Below are 16,965 nucleotides of genomic sequence, written 5' to 3'. Positions count from 1 at the left end.
TTTTAACCAATTCACCTCAAGCTTGGAACTTAACTTTTCTCCTAGCTGCCTTCTCCATCGTTACATTTCCTGCCTTCCTGGTTCTGTCATTGAGGCCTTCTTTTTTTTCTCTCTCTCTCTCTCCCTCCCTCCCTCCCTCTCCCTTTCCGCCATCTTCTCTGCCAGCTCTCCGCCGCCTCCAGCCCATCCACTCAGAGTCTACACAGACCTTCAGGAAAGGACCCCCTTTCAGAGGTCTCCCTGCAGGATTTCTTGTAGGATCCTTTAGGTATTGCACGTTCGTTTTGCGGGCGGGTGTGTGAGAGGAGGATGACAGTGTTGGTCAGCAGGATGCTGCCTCCCAGGAACAACAACAACACCCTTCGGCCTCGCAGGGGGCGCAACCCCTCCTTGCCACGATCGCATCGAAATATTGTTCACGTCGGGGAGGTCTGTACAAAATTGCACCTTCAGGGTGGTTTGATTGGATGAGCTCTAGCAAACTCTTCCCCGATTGTGCAAAATTTTAGCCTGGCCGCTAAAACCTTGAAAACAATGCAACGGTTGGTTGAAAATAACGAAATACACAGGTTTGTATGTTGGACCTAGAGGGACGTCTGAATCAGATCAGCATCTGGTATCTTGAGATCATTTATTTATTTATTTATTTATTTATATTTTTAGATAGAGAGAGAGATAGAGATAGAGAGATGATAGATAGATTAGATAGGTGGGTGGGTGGGTAGGTAATTAGATAGATAGATTAGATAGATAGATAGATAGAGAGAGATGATAGATAGATTAGATAGAGAGATAGATAGAGAGATAGATGATAGAGAGATAGAGAGATAGATGATAGAGAGATTAGATAGATAGATGATATATAGATGATAGATTAGATAGATAGAGAGAGAAAGAAAGAGAGAGAGAGATTAGAGAGATAGATAGAGAGATAGCTTTCTATGGCGCCTTTCTCTGTAGATTCAAATTGCCTTACAAAACAGGAATAATACAAAAAGAACATCTAAAAGTAATCTAAAATTAATCTGAAATCCCTAAATTATTAAAAAACCATCATTCACATTCATTCCAGATGTCTCTTTTGCTATGTTCCTGGGTGCCATAAAGGAGCCCCATGTCCCAAAGACCTGAATCCAGTTGTGTATATTGAGTACATATCGGACAGATCTAGATGGAGGTTGTAAATGGCTGGATTCAAGTTTCAATTGTCATTCTCTCAACTATTAAATCTTTTTGCATTTGTTTTGCATTATGTTTGAGGTTTAAAGTCTGAAAGAAAACTTTACTACTTTTAGAGAACCAGTTTGGGTTGTAGATGCCATAAAGCCATTTATTTTACAGTTGACTGTTGCCTTCACCAGAGCTGTGATGAGTTGCCCCATTTTGCCTGTACAGCAGTACCTCATGATACGAACCCCTCGTCTTACGAACTTTTTGAGATACGAATTCGGGATTTTTGTGCCTCTTCTTGCAAACTTTTTTCACCTTACGAACCCGCTGCCGCCAACGCCAAACCTGGAAGTTTGGCAAAAGTTCGGGTTCAGCATTCGGGTTCAGCCGATAAGCACCGCCGCCCAGCTGTCACCTTTTGAAACAGCCAGGGGGCTTCTCAGTGTTCTCCCGAATGCCGAACCTGGAAGTTCGGCAACAGTTCAGGTTTGGGAGGCCACCAAGAAGTGCCGCCGCCCGGCTGTCACCTTTGCAGAAGAGCCGCGGAGCTATCGGCCAGTCAGGAGGCTCAAACGGAGGTGGGAAATCCCAATAGGGAATTCCATGGGCGGAGCTTTGACGTCACGGAGACGTCCTTCCAGGCCGGCTGAAATGTGGACTCCAGGAAGGATGTCTTCGTGACGTCAAACCTCCACCCATGGAATTCCCTATTGGGATTCCCCACTTTCGTTTGAGCCTTCCGACCGGCCAACAGCTCCACGGCTCTTCTGCAAAGGTGACAGCCGGACGGCGACACTTCTCGGTGGCCTCCCGAACGCCAAACCCGAACTTTTGCCGAACTTCCGGGTTCGGCGTTCAGGAGAACGCTGAGAAGTCCCTGGGCTGTTTCAAAAGGTGACAGCCGGGTGGCGGCGCTTCTTGGCGGTCTCCCGAACCTGAACTGTTGCCGAACTTTTCAGGTTCGGTGTTCGGGAGAACGCCGAGAAGCGCCCAGCTGTTTCAAAAGGTGACAGCTGGGTGGCGGCGCTCAGCGGAGTGCCGTTTTTGCATTTTTTTTCCTTGCACGCATTAATCCATTTTACATTGTTTCCCATGGGAAACATTGTTTAGTCTTATGAACTTTTCGCCTTACAAGCCTCCTCCTGGTACCAATTAAGTTCGTAAGATGAGGTATCACTGCAATTCCGTTTCTGCATCTGTCAAAGCTGCCACCTGTATTTTACAGTCCATATTGGGCTATGCCACATCCTCCATCTTTGTTGAATTGGAAACTAATTGTCCATTTGTGTGACATAGGGCAGTCCTCTCCAATAATTTATCCTTTGTAGAGTGATGTTGGAGTGGTGCGGTGGCCTAGAGGTGGTGCGCTCGCCCTCACAATCAGGAGGCTATGGGTTCGATCCTAGGTAGAGGCAGATATTTCTCTCTGGGCAAAATGGGAATATATCTGCTGAACAAACGTTGGCGACAGGAAGGGCATTTGGCCATTAAAACACTCTACTAGCTCCATTCAGTTAAACCTAAACTCTAAACCCCACAATGTCTTATAGCAGGGGTAGGCAAAGTTGGCTCTTCTATGACTTGTGGACTTCAACTCCCAGAATTCCTGAGCCAATCATGCTAGCTCAGGAATTCTGGGAGTTGAAGTCCACATGTCATAGAAGAGCCAACTTTGCCTAGCCCTGGTTTATAGGATTGTTAATAGGAGATGATGATGATGGTTGTATAATGATGTTGGCTACATCAGATAGACTTTGGAGGCTTCCTTTAGGTTTTAAACGTGTGGCTAGCAAAGGGATGAGATAAGAAGAAATTAGGATAGAGTTGTGCGCTGACACTATTAAGGTGATCTGTGACCTTTCTTGATGCGCTCTGAGTGTTGCTTTCTTGCAGATGATTCATCATGCAACTAGGTAACATCAGTGCGGCTCTGATGATGTTACCTAGCTGGATAATAAAACGTCTGCAACAAGAAAACAAGGAGCAAGCACCAAGGACCCCACCGTTCACAAACTGGGGATATTCTCTTCTATCGATAAACTAATCTTGATTCCCTCTTGTATTTTCTCAGATCCAGTTTATGTAATCATGCCAGACGGAGTGGAGCGAGGAAAAAAATAATAATCCCAGAAAGACAACGTGTGCTCAGTGACCAACCCTTTTTTTGCAGCTCAGCCCAAACGAAAGTCTCTCCAGCTCTCCAGTAGAAACAGACTCAAAAATCATGCAAAAGCCCACAACGAAGTTGCGGGCCTCTCTCGGCCAACCTAAGGAAATCTCGGCACCCTGCAGCGTGTGGTATAAAGCCAAGAATTGCCACAAATTTGGTGTGGGATCCTTTTTCTATTTTTCTCCCTTTCCCCGCGGTAACTTAAACATGTTAGTAACTTCCCGCCCCCTATTTTATAACGTTGATTGGTAACCTATGAAAGAAGCTACCTATTTTGCTATTTGGTGTTCTGGAAAGTGCTCTTTGCAATGAAGAGCGGGACACCTTCCTGTTTTCCTTAATTCCAGTGGCTTTTTCTCTAGAGGATCAAATCCTCTTTTATTCTACAGCTTCCTCTCACCATTCGTCACCAACTCCATCCCGAAACGTTTTTAACTTAAAAAGGAGAATTCAAAAAAACCCCAACCTCAACCCATTGAATGATATATTCCGTTCGCATAGACATTCCTTTATGTATTATTGTTTGTATTTATTTATGATTATCCGTTTAAAATATCAAATGTATCACAAGGCCGCCTCCTCCCCTTCCTCCTCCTTTTCTTCCTCCTCCTCCTCTGGAGAAATGAATGCCGATGAATACTACGGGCCTCCCGTTAGAGTTCGTCTCCTTTTATTATTATTATTATTATTATTTTTATCCACCGGAACAATTTCTAGTTCTCAATCCACACTCCTGCCATGCGGAATATTGGACACGTTCCAAGGTCTGAAAAATGCCTCTTGTGGAATATACCCTCCAGGAATCGACAAAACGAAGTTGCCGGTTCTGCTAAAAGCTTCGGAGAAAGGGTGTGTGTGAAACAGCCGGACTGGTGGGAGCATGGTGTTTTTTTCGACCAGGCGTAGTCCTTGGTGCTTTGAGAAAGCTTTTCCTTGCTTTGTGCTTGGCATGCCATTTATCTTAACACTTGACATAACAGCCTTTTTCCAAATGAATGTGAGGAATTGCTTTCACTTTCAAAGACTTTCCTTCTCCGTATAAAAGGAAAAGAAAACAAAACAAGCAACTACGGACAGTTCCGGTGTTATTATGTGAGGTGGGCAGGGGGGGGGGGAAAGACCACGCCCTTTTCTGCGTTTGAATCATGTACCAAGAAATAGAATGAAAACCTCAGAAGGGAAATTCGGGTCTTTGGCTGTGGCAACCCAACCATGAAGTTCTCCAGGGGAAGCGCCATTGAATCTTGTTTCGGGATGACTTCCTGGTGCCCTGGATCCTCAGCGCATAGGAATCCTTTTTTTTTTTTTTTGGTTCTTTTGGTGAATTTGAAAACGGCACTGTGGATCGGTGCTACATGTAAATACATCCTATCGGTTTAGGTGGCATTTGGGGCCTTAACAAGGAGGATAGTCTGGGGCATGAAAGCAATTCTGTAGATGAGTTTAAGCATATTTGCTGCATTTGTCTCTGCAGATTCTATTTTTGTTTAAAATGTTATAAAATGTATGTTAGCAAAAAAGGTGGATTTTCAAATAAAATGCAGCTTCCACAGACCTTTTTGAGTTGCGGTATGAATCTGTGAGGGTGTGAAGTTTTATTTCTGTCGTAAGGGCGCCGGGCAAAAATAACATCTTTTAGTTATCATCTACATTCAGTGAGAGAGAAGAAAAGTTTTCACCAGCTGCTGCAGGTAACACCGTGTTTGGGTTTTGGTCTCGAATTCAAGCCTGCCGCTCGTCAACCCAACCAGATAATCTCTTTAGAAATAGCTACTTTTCTGCATTGAATGCTATTCCGTTACTTTCAAATATAAATTAAGATTCCCCCACCTCCAACCCGCTGACCTTCCTAAGCTTTACTCTGGGAAAAAAATATTTGGCATGTACATGTATACCTGTACGTATTATGTAAACATGATTTATTTACATAAATCATATGTAAATATGATTGACATATTAAGAAGAAAAGAATGTAGGGGTAGTGATTTCTGACAGTCTCAAAATGGGTGAACAGTGCAGTCAGGCGGTAGGGAAAGCAAGTAGAATGCTTGGCTGCATAGCTAGAAGTATAATAAGCAGGAAGAGGGAGATTATGATCCCGCTATATAGAGCGCTGGTGAGACCACATTTGGAATACTGTGTTCAGTTCTGGAAACCTCAGCTACAAAAAGATATTGACAAAATTGAATGGGTCCAAAGACGGGCCACAAGAATAGTGGAAGGTCTTAAGCATAAAATGAATCAGGAAAGACTTAATGAACCCAATCTGTATAGTCTGGACTGGAGGACAGAAGGAAAAGGGGGGACATGATCAAAACATTTAAATATGTTAAAGGGTTAAATAAGGTTCAGGAGGGAAGTGATTTTAATAGGAAAGTGAACACAAGAACAAGGGGACACAATCTGTTAGTTAGTTGGAGGAAAGATCAAAAGCAACATGAGAAAATATTATTTTACTGAAAGAGTAGTAGATCCTTGGAACAAACTTCCAGCAGACGTCGTAGATAAATCCACAGTCACTGAATTTAAACATGCCTGGGATAAACATATATCCATCCTAAGATAAAATACAGAAAATAGTATAAGGGCAGACTAGATGGACCATGAGGTCTTTTTCTGCCGTCAGACTTCTATGTTTCTAAAATCATTCAAATATGATTTATATTGAATGGGAGAATATCAAGAAGCTCCAGATCTGGGCAATAAAAAACTTCAAATAAAATTACTTGGATACCTGCCTCTGGGAATTGAATTCAAAGAAGTCTCTCATTTTTTTCCTTGAAAACATTTTGCTTTACATTCAAGATGCTTCTCCAGTTTTCAAGGGAAAAAAACCCTAAGAAAGTCCAGGTGCGTTTTGCACTTTTGGGACAATCATGACCTCGATGGAATAGAATAGAACAGAATAACAGAATTGGAGGGAAATTACACAGCTATGGATGAAACATGTAACACTGATACCCATTATCATTGGGGCACTTGGTACCACGTCCAAGAATTTCACAAAACATTTGCAGGAAGCTGCAATTTCACAAAAGAAATTGCAGCTTCCTGCAATAACACCAGCGGAACTGGAAAAAAACTACTCAGAACATCATATATGTTAAGAAGATCCTTGGTTAATATCTAGGACACTGGGAGCAACCTGCATCAACCATTAGTAACAGTCAATGGCATTTGTGACACTTTAAAATGTTCAGTTGACTGAGTTTCAGGTTTAATGAATAAATAATAATAACAACAGAGTTGGAAGGGACCTTGGAGGTCTTCTAGTCCAACCCCTGCTTAGGCAGGAGACCCTACATTACTTTAGACAGATGGTTATCCAACATCTGCTTCAAAACTTCCAGTGTTGGAGCATTCACAACTTCTGGAGGCAAGCTGTTCCACTGGTTAATTGTTCTAACTGTCAGGAAATTTTTCCTTAGTTCTAAGCTGCTTCTGTCCTTGTTTAGTTTCCACCCATTGCTTCTTGTTCTACCCTCAGGTGCTTTGGAGAATAGCTTGACTCCCTCTGTGGCATAGGAAATAAAAAAGGAGCGAAGGGAGGGTTGTTTGCAGGAGACAATTGGTTCATTTGGGCAAAGATCTATTCCTGCATTCTTGCCAAGTATTGTCTGTTTATAGTGAGATATCAGCTTGGCCACTCTCCAAGCCTGATAAAGGTCTGTAATTGGTAAATACAAGGATTGCCCAGAAAGTAAGGCACCACATTTTTTTTCTCAGCCTACAGTAGTGGTACAGATGTGAAACTTTAGATAGACATTATTTGAATTGTCAGGAGTGCGTGTGTAAATTTTGTGTTTCTTCAGACAGCATAGCTGCAGCAATGTTTCAAAAAGGTGTCTGTAAGTGATGTATGTTACAAGCAGCCTGTCGTCATTGAATTTCTCGCTGCGGAGAAACTGTTGGGAACATTCACAAAGGTTTGTGTATAGATTATGGAGAATTTGCAGTGTGTTAGTCGCTTGGCACAAGAAGTATGTTAGTCGCTGGCGAAGAAGTGATTCGCACAGTGCAAAAATAGCTTTGTGACCAGAACAAGGAGTAATACTGACAGGGCATACACGCCCTTGTGTCTTGCTGGAGGAAGGCCATAGTACCGGACGAAGATTACGTGGGAAAATAGGGAGCGTAGAAGAAACATAATTCTTTCTTGAGTGTAAATTTCATTGTATTCAATAAACAACTGTTGAAGGAAAAAAATGTGGTGCATTACTTTCTGGGCGACCTTCATATCTTGAAAAATGGTTGGCTGGGACTTTGCTGGAGAGGAATTCATTCACTGTAAGCTAAATAAAGGGAGTTTTATCGGGACATGGAGTCGACTTCATGCTTTTTGGGGAAGCCTAGTTCAGAACACAAATAGAAATCCAGCCCTTTTATTTCACGTGCTAGAAAATGTATTTTCTTGATAATTGAAAGTTGAGAATTACAGTGATACCTCGTCTTACGAACCCCTCTTCATACGAACTTTTCATGATACGAACCCAGTGTTTAAGATTTTTGTGCCTCTTATTCCAAACTATTTTCACCTTACGAACCCGAGCAGCCGCAGGGATTTCCCTGAGGCTCCTCGATTACCTTCATTTTTGCCAGCGATGCTTTGAATCCCAGTGACAAAGTCCCCCCTTGCAAACTGCATGGGGAAAAGACTCATGTAGCTCAAGAGAGAAGAAAGGTGTGGGGAAAATGAGCAGAACGGGGTAGGCAAAAACAGGAGGGACTCATGGAGCTCAAGAGGAGAAAGGTGTGAGGAAAATGAGCAGAACGGGGTGGGCAAAAACAGGAGGGACTCATGGAGCTCAAGAGGAGAAAGGTGTGGGGAAAATGAGCAGAACGGGGTGGGCAAAAACAGGAGGGACTCATGGAGCTCAAGAGGAGAAAGGTGTGGGGAAAATGAGCAGAACGGGGTAGGCAAAAACAGGAGGGACTCATGGAGCTCGAGGAGAAAGGTGTGGGGAAAATGAGCAGAACGGGGTAGGCAAAAACAGGAGGGACTCATGGAGCTCAAGAGGAGAAAGGTGTGGGGAAAATGAGCAGAACGGGGTGGGCAAAAACAGGACTCATGGAGCTCAAGAGGAGAAAGCTGTGAGGAAAATGAGCAGAACGGGGTGGGCAAAAACAGGAGGGACTCATGGAGTTCAAGAGGAGAAAGGTGTGGGGAAAATGAGCAGAACGGGGTAGGCAAAAACAGGAGGGACTCATGGAGTTCAAGAGGAGAAAGGTGTGGGGAAAATGAGCAGAACGGGGTGGGCAAAAACAGGACTCATGGAGCTCAAGAGGAGAAAGCTGTGAGGAAAATGAGCAGAACGGGGTAGGCAAAAACAGGAGGGACTCATGGAGCTCAAGAGGAGAAAGGTGTGAGGAAAATGAGCAGAACGGGGTAGGCAAAAACAGGAGGGACTCATGGAGCTCAAGAGGAGAAAGGTGTGAGGAAAATGAGCAGAACGGGGTAGGCAAAAACAGGAGGGACTCATGGAGCTCAAGAGGAGAAAGCTGTGGGGAAAATGAGCAGAACGGGGTAGGCAAAAACAGGAGGGACTCATGGAGCTCAAGAGGAGAAAGGTGTGAGGAAAATGAGCAGAACGGGGTAGGCAAAAACAGGAGGGACTCATGGAGCTCAAGAGGAGAAAGGTGTGAGGAAAATGAGCAGAACGGGGTAGGCAAAAACAGGAGGGACTCATGGAGCTCAAGAGGAGAAAGGTGTGAGGAAAATGAGCAGAACGGGGTAGGCAAAAACAGGAGGGACTCATGGAGCTCAAGAGGAGAAAGGTGTGAGGAAAATGAGCAGAACGGGGTAGGCAAAAACAGGAGGGACTCATGGAGTTCAAGAGGAGAAAGGTGTGGGGAAAATGAGCAGAACGGGGTAGGCAAAAACAGGAGGGACTCATGGAGCTCAAGAGGAGAAAGGTGTGAGGAAAATGAGCAGAACGGGGTAGGCAAAAACAGGAGGGACTCATGGAGCTCAAGAGGAGAAAGGTGTGAGGAAAATGAGCAGAACGGGGTAGGCAAAAACAGGAGGGACTCATGGAGCTCAAGAGGAGAAAGCTGTGGGGAAAATGAGCAGAACGGGGTAGGCAAAAACAGGAGGGACTCATGGAGCTCAAGAGGAGAAAGCTGTGGGGAAAATGAGCAGAACGGGGTGGGCAAAAACGAGGGATTCATGGAGCTCAAGAGAGGAGGAAGGTGTGGGGAAAATGAGCAGAACGGGGTGGGCAAAAACAGGAGGGACTCATGGAGCTCAAGAGGAGAAAGGTGTGAGGAAAATGAGCAGAACGGGGTAGGCAAAAACAGGAGGGAAAGACCCATGGAGCTCAAGAGAGACTCTTTTCGCCTTGCTTCGTTGGGACTGCCACCTCTTGCCACCTCTCGATGTCCCTCCCCCCACTCCATTCGCCTCAGCTTAGTCTGTCCCCCCCTGCTTTTTTTAAAAAAAGCCTTAATGTTTTGGGTTTTCCTAATGGGCTTGCACGCATTATTGGCTTTTCCGTTGATTCCTATGGGAAACATTGTTTCATCTTACGAACTTTCCACCTTACGAACCTCCTCCCGGAACCAATTAAGTTCGTAAGACGAGGTATTACTGTACAACTTTTGGGTGAGGATGAAACGGGCTTTCCTCCTTTTTTTAATAGACCACCCAGAGATAAAGCTTGGTTGGAAGTTTTCATCTACCAGACATAAACAATTCATACACTTTGTTTCCGTAAACAAGCAAGTTTATATCTGACGGGAACAAATGGACAGTAACTCAACAATACAACGTGCGTTCTTTCCGGATGCATCCAACGCAAAATCTCTATATTTTGCAAAAAATAAAATCTAAAACGAAGCCTCAGCAATCGACAGACAATATTTTTAATTCTTCCTCGTTTTCATGCAAGTCAAATGGTTCCCCCAGCATTGAAAGGGAATTAAGATGCTCCAAAGTCTCCGATGCACTTTTATCTTCTTCAATTTTAAGGAAATACAGATTTGACCATCCGGTAAGTGATGTGCTCTGAAGGTTTGTTTGGGTCGTACTTCTCTTCCAATTGAGCTTTGGTGGGCATTTCTTGCATGTTTTCGTGAATTGGCATCTTCTCGCCCACGGTGCACATTAATTTGACATCCAAGGGACCCAGCTCCTTATATTCCTTCATTCAAAAAAAGAAAGAAAAAAAATGGCATTGTTTGGTGGTAAATTGATTGATTGGACTTGTATGCTGCCCCTGTGTGGACTCGGGGCGGCTCACAACACATCAATAAAAAACAATATACTATAACACATCTGAAATCCAATTAATACAGGCTGCTTTCAAAAAGTAATGCAATTATTTTTTTAAAAGTAATTTATTGGACAGATTTCAATTCAATTTTCAATTTATTAGATTTGTATGTCGCACCTCTCCGAAGACTAGTGATCCCAAGCCTGGCGGCATAAATAGGTTTTCAGATTCTTCCGGAAGGCGAGGAGGGTGAGGGCAGTGCGAATCCCCAGGAGGAGCTGATTCCAGAGGGCCGGGGCCCCCACAGAGAAGGCTCTTCCCCTAGGCCCCGCCAAGCAGCATTGTTTAGTTCAGTGTTTTTCAACCAGTGTGCCGTGGCACACTAGTGTGCCGTGGCACACTAGTGTGCCGTGAGACATGGTCAGGTGTGCCGCGAAGAAGGAAGCTCAGGTTCTGGTCTTGCAACGTTTTGCTGAGAGAGAGAGTGAGAGAGAGAGAGAGAAAGAAAGAGAGAGAAAGAAAGAAAGAAAGAAAAAGAGAAAGAGAGAGAGAGAGTGTGTGAGAAAGCAACAGAGAGAAAGAAAAGAGAAAGAGAGAGAAAGCAAGAATGAGAGACAAAGAAAGCAAGAGAGAGAGAAAAGGAGAGGAAGGGAGAGAGAGAGAGAGAGAAATGAACAAAAAGGAGAGGAAAAAAGAGAAATGAGAAAATGATTGAGACAGAGAATGAGAAGAAAGACAGAGAAACAAAAGAGAGAGAGAAGTGACTCTTGATTTAAAGCATATGATAAAAAGCACCCAAAGAATAAGAGAGAGAAAAAACCCAGCCCTCACCTGTTTTTGGAAATGGTTCAAGAGTGTGTATACACACACACACACACATAAGGGTGGGGAGGAGACAGGGATGGAAAAAGAGAGGAGAGTGTCTTGGGGTGTCATTTTGTGTCATTTTGGTTGGTGGTGTGCCCCAGGATTTTGTAAATGTAAAAAATGTGCCGCGGCTCAAAAAAGGTTGAAAATCACTGGTTTAGTTGATGGGACCTGGAGAAGGACGACTCTGTGGGACCTATCTATCCAAAATATACTATTTAATTCTATGTATATATGCCATATGTGTACATACATATTACACACAAAAATATCTACTATACAAACTATATGTATGTACACCATGTCCAGTCAACGAAGCAGTGGAAGTGATGTGCCGGTGCCTGAAGGCTGTTGGGGTCTGGACGGGTGTCAACAGACTCAAACTCAACTCGGATAAGACGGAGTGACTGTGGGTTCTGCCTCCCAAGGACAATTCCATCTGTCCGTCCATAACCCTGGGGGGGGGAATTATTGACCCCCTCAGAGAAGGTCCACAGCTTGGGCGTTCTTCTCGATCCACAGCTCACATTAGAGAAACACCTTTCAGTTGTGGCGAGGAGGGCGTTTGCCCAGGTTCGCCTGGTGCACCAGTTGCGGCCCTATCTGGACCGGGACTCACTGCTCATAGTCACTCAATCCCTCATCACCTCAAGGTTTGACTACTGTAATGCTCTCTACATGGGGCTACCTTTGAAAAGTGTTCGGAAACTTCAGATCGTGCAGAATGCAGCTGCGAGAGCAATCATGGGCTTCCCAAGGTATGCCCATGTTACACCAACACTCCGCAGTCTGCATTGGTTGCTGATCAATTTCCGGTCACAATTCAAAGTGTTGGTTATGACCTATAAAGCCCTTGTTGGCATTGGACCAGAATATTTCCGGGACCGCCTTCTGCCGCACGAATCCCAGCGACCAGTTAGGTCCCACAGAGTTGGCCTTCTCCGGGTCCCGTCGACTAAACAATGTCGTTTGGCGGGACCCAGAAGAAGAGCCTTCTCTGTGGCGGCCCCGACCCTCTAGAACCAGCTCCCCCCAGATATCAGAGTTGCCCCCACCCTCCTTGCCTTTCGCAAGCTCCTTAAAACCCACCTCTGTCGTCAGGCATGGGGGAATTGAAATTTTCCCTTCCCCCTAGGCTTATAGAATTTATACATGGTATGCTTGTATGTATGAGTGGTTCTTTAAATTGGGGGGTTTTTTAGATTGTTTTTAATATTAGATTTGTTCACATTGTCTTTTTTATTGTTGTTAGCCGCCCCGAGTCTTCGGAGAGAGGCGGCATACAAGTCTAATAAATACAATAGAAAAACAAATACACACAAACACGCACATTTACTGCACACTTACTACACACAACCTCATTTACTGCGATAGGAAGAACATCCATAACCCAGAAGGGGTAAAAACAAAAAAATTCAAAATTTTTCTACCAGTTCTGTGCACCTGACTGTACCCGTAGGAGCCCATCACTGACCCCCACCAAATCTTAGAAAGGGAAGATGAATCTTTACCTTGAAGTCATTTGTGTCTTCATACAGCAGAGGAGGTAGAACCTGATCCCTGGACATTCCCCGCAAATAAACCACTTCAAAGTCATCTACTGATGGCTTTTCCAGTTCCCTTCTCTCCTCACTTGACCCCGGCTCCACAGAAATGACTAGCTCCGGGGGTGACATCACATCTTCCTCTGTTGTTTATAAAATAAATTATAAATTATTTGGGGGGGGGGGGGCGGAGGGTTATTGCTCCCAATCAATTTTACATTCCATCACAGAATACCCTACGAAAATAGACTAACAATCCTGGGTCTAGAAAGCTTAGAACTACGGCGCCTAAAACACGATTTAAGTATTGCCCACAACATCATATGCTGCAACATCCTACCGGTCAATGACTACTTCAGCTTCAACTGCAACAACACAAGCGCACGCAACAGATTCAAACTTAATATTAACCGCTCCAAACTTGACTGTAAAAAATATGACTTTAACAATCGAGTTGTCAAAGCGTGGAACTCATTACCAGACTCAGTAGTGTCAATCCCTAACCCCCAACATTTCTCCCTTAGATTATCCACGATTGACCTCTCCAGGTTCCTAAGAGGTCAGTAAGGGCCGTACATAAGTGCACTAGTGTGCCTTTCCTCCCCTGTCCAATTGTCTTTCCTTTATCTCATATATCATATATATTTTCTTCCTTTCATATATTTTCTTCTCTATTTTTACATATTATCTTTATATATATTACTTCATGTCTATTCCCTTCCATATGTATTGTGTATTGGACAAATGAATAAATAAATAAAATAAGAGACAGAATAGAATTCTTTATTGGCCAAGTGTGATTGGACACACAAGGAATTTATCTTTGGTGCAGATGCTCTCAGTGTATATAAAAGAAAATGATACGTTTGTCAAGAATCATGAGTAAAAAACACTTAATGATTGTCATAGGGGTCAAATAAGCAACGAGGAAACAATATTAATAAAAATCTTAAGGATAAACGCAACAAGTTACAGTCGTACAGTCCTGAGTGGGAGGAAAAGGATGATAGGAATGATGAGAAAAAACTAGTAGTGATAATAGTGCAGACTTAGTAAATAGTTTGACAGTGTTGAGGGAATTATTTGTTTAGCAGAGTGATGGCATTCGGAAAAAACTGTTCTTAGTTAGGCGTGATGTAAATAAAAATATTTGTTGGAATTGATCACTGGCTAGAAAAAAGAAAAAATCCTCGCTAATTACAATATGAACATGTTATATATATATATATATATATATTAAAAAGAACTGTTACTGAATCTAAAGAAAATTTACATAGTTTCGGAAGAATATAGATACTGATCTTGTACACGCCTTTATTTTAATATACAGTGATCCCTCGATTTGCGCGTTCTCGATTAGCGCGAAACGCTGCAACGCGGTTTTTCAAAAAATATTAATTAAAAAATAAGTCTGCGTTTTTTTTCCTACACCACGGTTTTTCCCGCCCGATGACGTCATACTGATTGCTGATTGGCCAAAATCTCGACCAATCGTTGCAAACGCAAAAAAAAGCTTTGCAACTGTTGGAACTTTGCCGCCAGCGCTGCCCCAAGAAAGCCGGTGAGAGGAAGGAAGGAGGGAAGGAGGGAGGGAGAGAAGGGAAGGAGGGAAGGAGGGAGGGTTGCCATTGCCATTGCCGCCAGCGCTGCCCTGTGGGTAGCGGCGAGGAGCCCGGAAAAATCACCATTGCATTGCCAGCCTCCGAACTTGCGTCGCTCCACCTTCTGCGCATGTGCGGCCATGGAACAAAGGGCGCGCATGCGCAGATGGTGTTTTTACTTCCGCATCCAGTATAACGCGGAAATCGGTTAGCGCGGGAGGTCTTGGAACATAACCCCCGCGCTAACCGAGGGATCACTGTATAGGTTTCGGGGTTTTTTGTTTTGTCCTGTTTTGTTTTCTTTCTATTTTTGCTTTGTTTTCGGTGTTTTTTATTTTTCTTACTGGATGTAATGTAATGTAATGTTTTATGTATTCTATGTACCATGTATTATATTTGTAAATAAAATTTATTAAAAAAATTTTTTTTAAAGTAAATAAAAATATATATAAAAATGAATAAAATACAGGATGGCAGGTTTCATTCCACAAATTCGCCGCTACTACTTTGAGTGCCTTTCTTTCAAAATTCACAGCTGCAAGACTTCTTTTATTTTATTGTGAAGTACGTATTAGTAGTATACAAGAACTGTGTATATATATCATTTTAGGACTAATAATAGAGAAACTTAAGACAGGGACAGTAAGCACACTGGTGCACTTATGCACACCCCTTACTGACCTCTTAGGAACTCGGTGAGGTCAACAGTGGATAGTCTAAGGGTAAAGCTTTGGGGGCTAAAACAACAGTCAGGTAGTGAGTTTCATGCATTAACTACTTGGTTGCTGAAGTCATATTGTCTACAGCCGAGTTTGAAGCGGTTCAATTTGACTTTGTATCTGTTATGTGCTCGTGTATTGTTTTGGTTGAAGCTGAACTATTCATTAACAGGAAAGCCATTGTAGCAGATGATTTTATGGGCTATGCTTAGGTCATGTTTAAGGTGACGAAGCTCCAAGCTTTCTAAACCTAGGATTTTTTTTATTCATTCATTTGTCCAATACACAAATACATAGGAAGAAAAATAGACATGTGATAATATAAAAGAGGGTGAAAGTGAACTTAAAGGAGAGGATATAAGAAAGGAAGAGAATATATAAGATAGGTGAAAGAAAGGAAAGACAATTGGACAGGGGACGAAAGGCACACCAGTGCACTTATGTATGCCCCTTACTGGCCTCTTAGGAACCTGGAGAGGTCAATCGTGGAGAGTCTAAGGGAGAAGTGTTGGTTGACACAATTGAGTCCGGTAATGAGTTCCACGCTTCGATAACTCAATTGTTGAAATCATATTTTTTACAGTCAAGTTTGGCGCGGTACATATTAAGTTTGAATCTGTTGCGTGCTCTTGTGTTGTTGTGGTTGAAGCTGAAGTAGTCAATGAGCAGTAGGACGTTGCAGCATATGATCTGTTGGGCAATACTCAAATCGTGTTTTAGGCGCCGTAGTTCTAGGCTTTCTAGGCTCAGGATTGTTAGTCTATTTTCATAGGATATTCTGTTCCGAGTGGAGGAGTGAAGGGCTCTTCTGGTGAAATATCTTTGGACATTTTCAAGGGTGTTGATGTCTGAGATGTGGTATGGGTTCCAGACAGATGAGCAGTAGTCTAGGATGGGTCTGGCAAAAGTTTTGTAGGCTCTTGTGAGTAGAGTGAGATTGCCTGAACAGAAGCTGCGTAGGATCAGGTTAACAACTCTAGAGGCTTTTTTGGCAATATTGTTGCAGTGGGCTTTAGCACTTAGGTCAAGTCAAGTCTGGTTGTGTATGGTATTCTGTTGCAAGTAGAGGAGGGGAGGACTCTTCTTGTAAAGTATCTCTGGATGATTTCTAATGTATTTATGTCCGAAATGCAGTGTGGGTTCCAGACAGATGAGCCCACTGCAACAACTTAGATCAATCAGATTCAGACAACAACAACAACAACAACAACAACAACAAAATGAGGTAACTACCTTCTTCTTGATCCGAGTTTTCTCCAGGAATCCGCAAACCAGCTCCTTGAGTAAGAAACAGCTTCCTAGAAAATACAAAACACAGTAAAAATAGCACCAAAATACGTAATAGTAACCCACCAGAAAACAATGGGGAAAACCAGTTTGTGCTGAAAGCATTTGTCTAGAAATTGGGAGATTGAGCTTCAGTTCCACTTTAGGTGTGAAACCAGTTAGATGACCTTGGGCCAATCCCTCTGTTTTAGCCCTAAGATGCAGGCAATGACAAAATACTTTAAAAAAAAACTTGCCCAGAAAAGTGCCGGTATAAATTCAAGAAATTCCCAGGAGGTCAAAAAAGAAAAACCAATAATCTTGACTCCAAAATAACCCCCCTCAAAAAAGCTCGATTAAACTTTAACTCTGGGGAATTCTGAGTTTGAAAAAGGCTGGTCTATAGCAGGAGTCTCC

The 16,965-nt window shown here is 43.1% G+C and overlaps 2 protein-coding genes across 11 annotated transcripts in view; one reads left to right on the top strand and one right to left on the bottom strand.

Moving 5' to 3' along the window:
* The window catches only part of PICALM (phosphatidylinositol binding clathrin assembly protein), a 100,532-nt gene extending 95,637 nt beyond the window's left edge, over positions 1–4,895 (top strand). For 5 of the 10 annotated variants that reach the window (XM_070749595.1, XM_070749589.1, XM_070749594.1 and 2 more), the window contains 2 exons: positions 166–268; positions 3,242–4,895. In XM_070749595.1, the coding sequence (XP_070605696.1) occupies positions 166–258 (93 nt within the window). In that variant the 3' untranslated portion in view covers positions 259–268; positions 3,242–4,895. The remainder of the gene's footprint in view (positions 1–165; positions 269–3,241) is intronic. The other 5 variants (XM_070749596.1, XM_070749597.1, XM_070749593.1 and 2 more) reach the window with 1 other exon arrangement.
* Positions 4,896–10,040: 5,145 nt separating this feature from the next.
* CCDC83 (coiled-coil domain containing 83) overlaps positions 10,041–16,965 on the bottom strand; it is a 31,895-nt gene continuing 24,970 nt past the window's right edge. Inside the window, exons 9-11 of the mRNA XM_070751636.1 lie at positions 16,516–16,580; positions 12,930–13,105; positions 10,041–10,479 (exon numbers count right to left, since the gene is read on the bottom strand). Coding sequence (XP_070607737.1) covers positions 10,303–10,479; positions 12,930–13,105; positions 16,516–16,580 — 418 coding nt within the window. The 3' untranslated portion in view covers positions 10,041–10,302. The remainder of the gene's footprint in view (positions 10,480–12,929; positions 13,106–16,515; positions 16,581–16,965) is intronic.

Source organism: Erythrolamprus reginae, chromosome 4 (assembly GCF_031021105.1).
Source record: "Erythrolamprus reginae isolate rEryReg1 chromosome 4, rEryReg1.hap1, whole genome shotgun sequence".
Lineage (NCBI taxonomy): Eukaryota > Metazoa > Chordata > Lepidosauria > Squamata > Dipsadidae > Erythrolamprus > Erythrolamprus reginae.
Note: the sequence above shows the minus strand (reverse complement) of the source record. Positions and strands in the feature narration are given on the sequence as shown.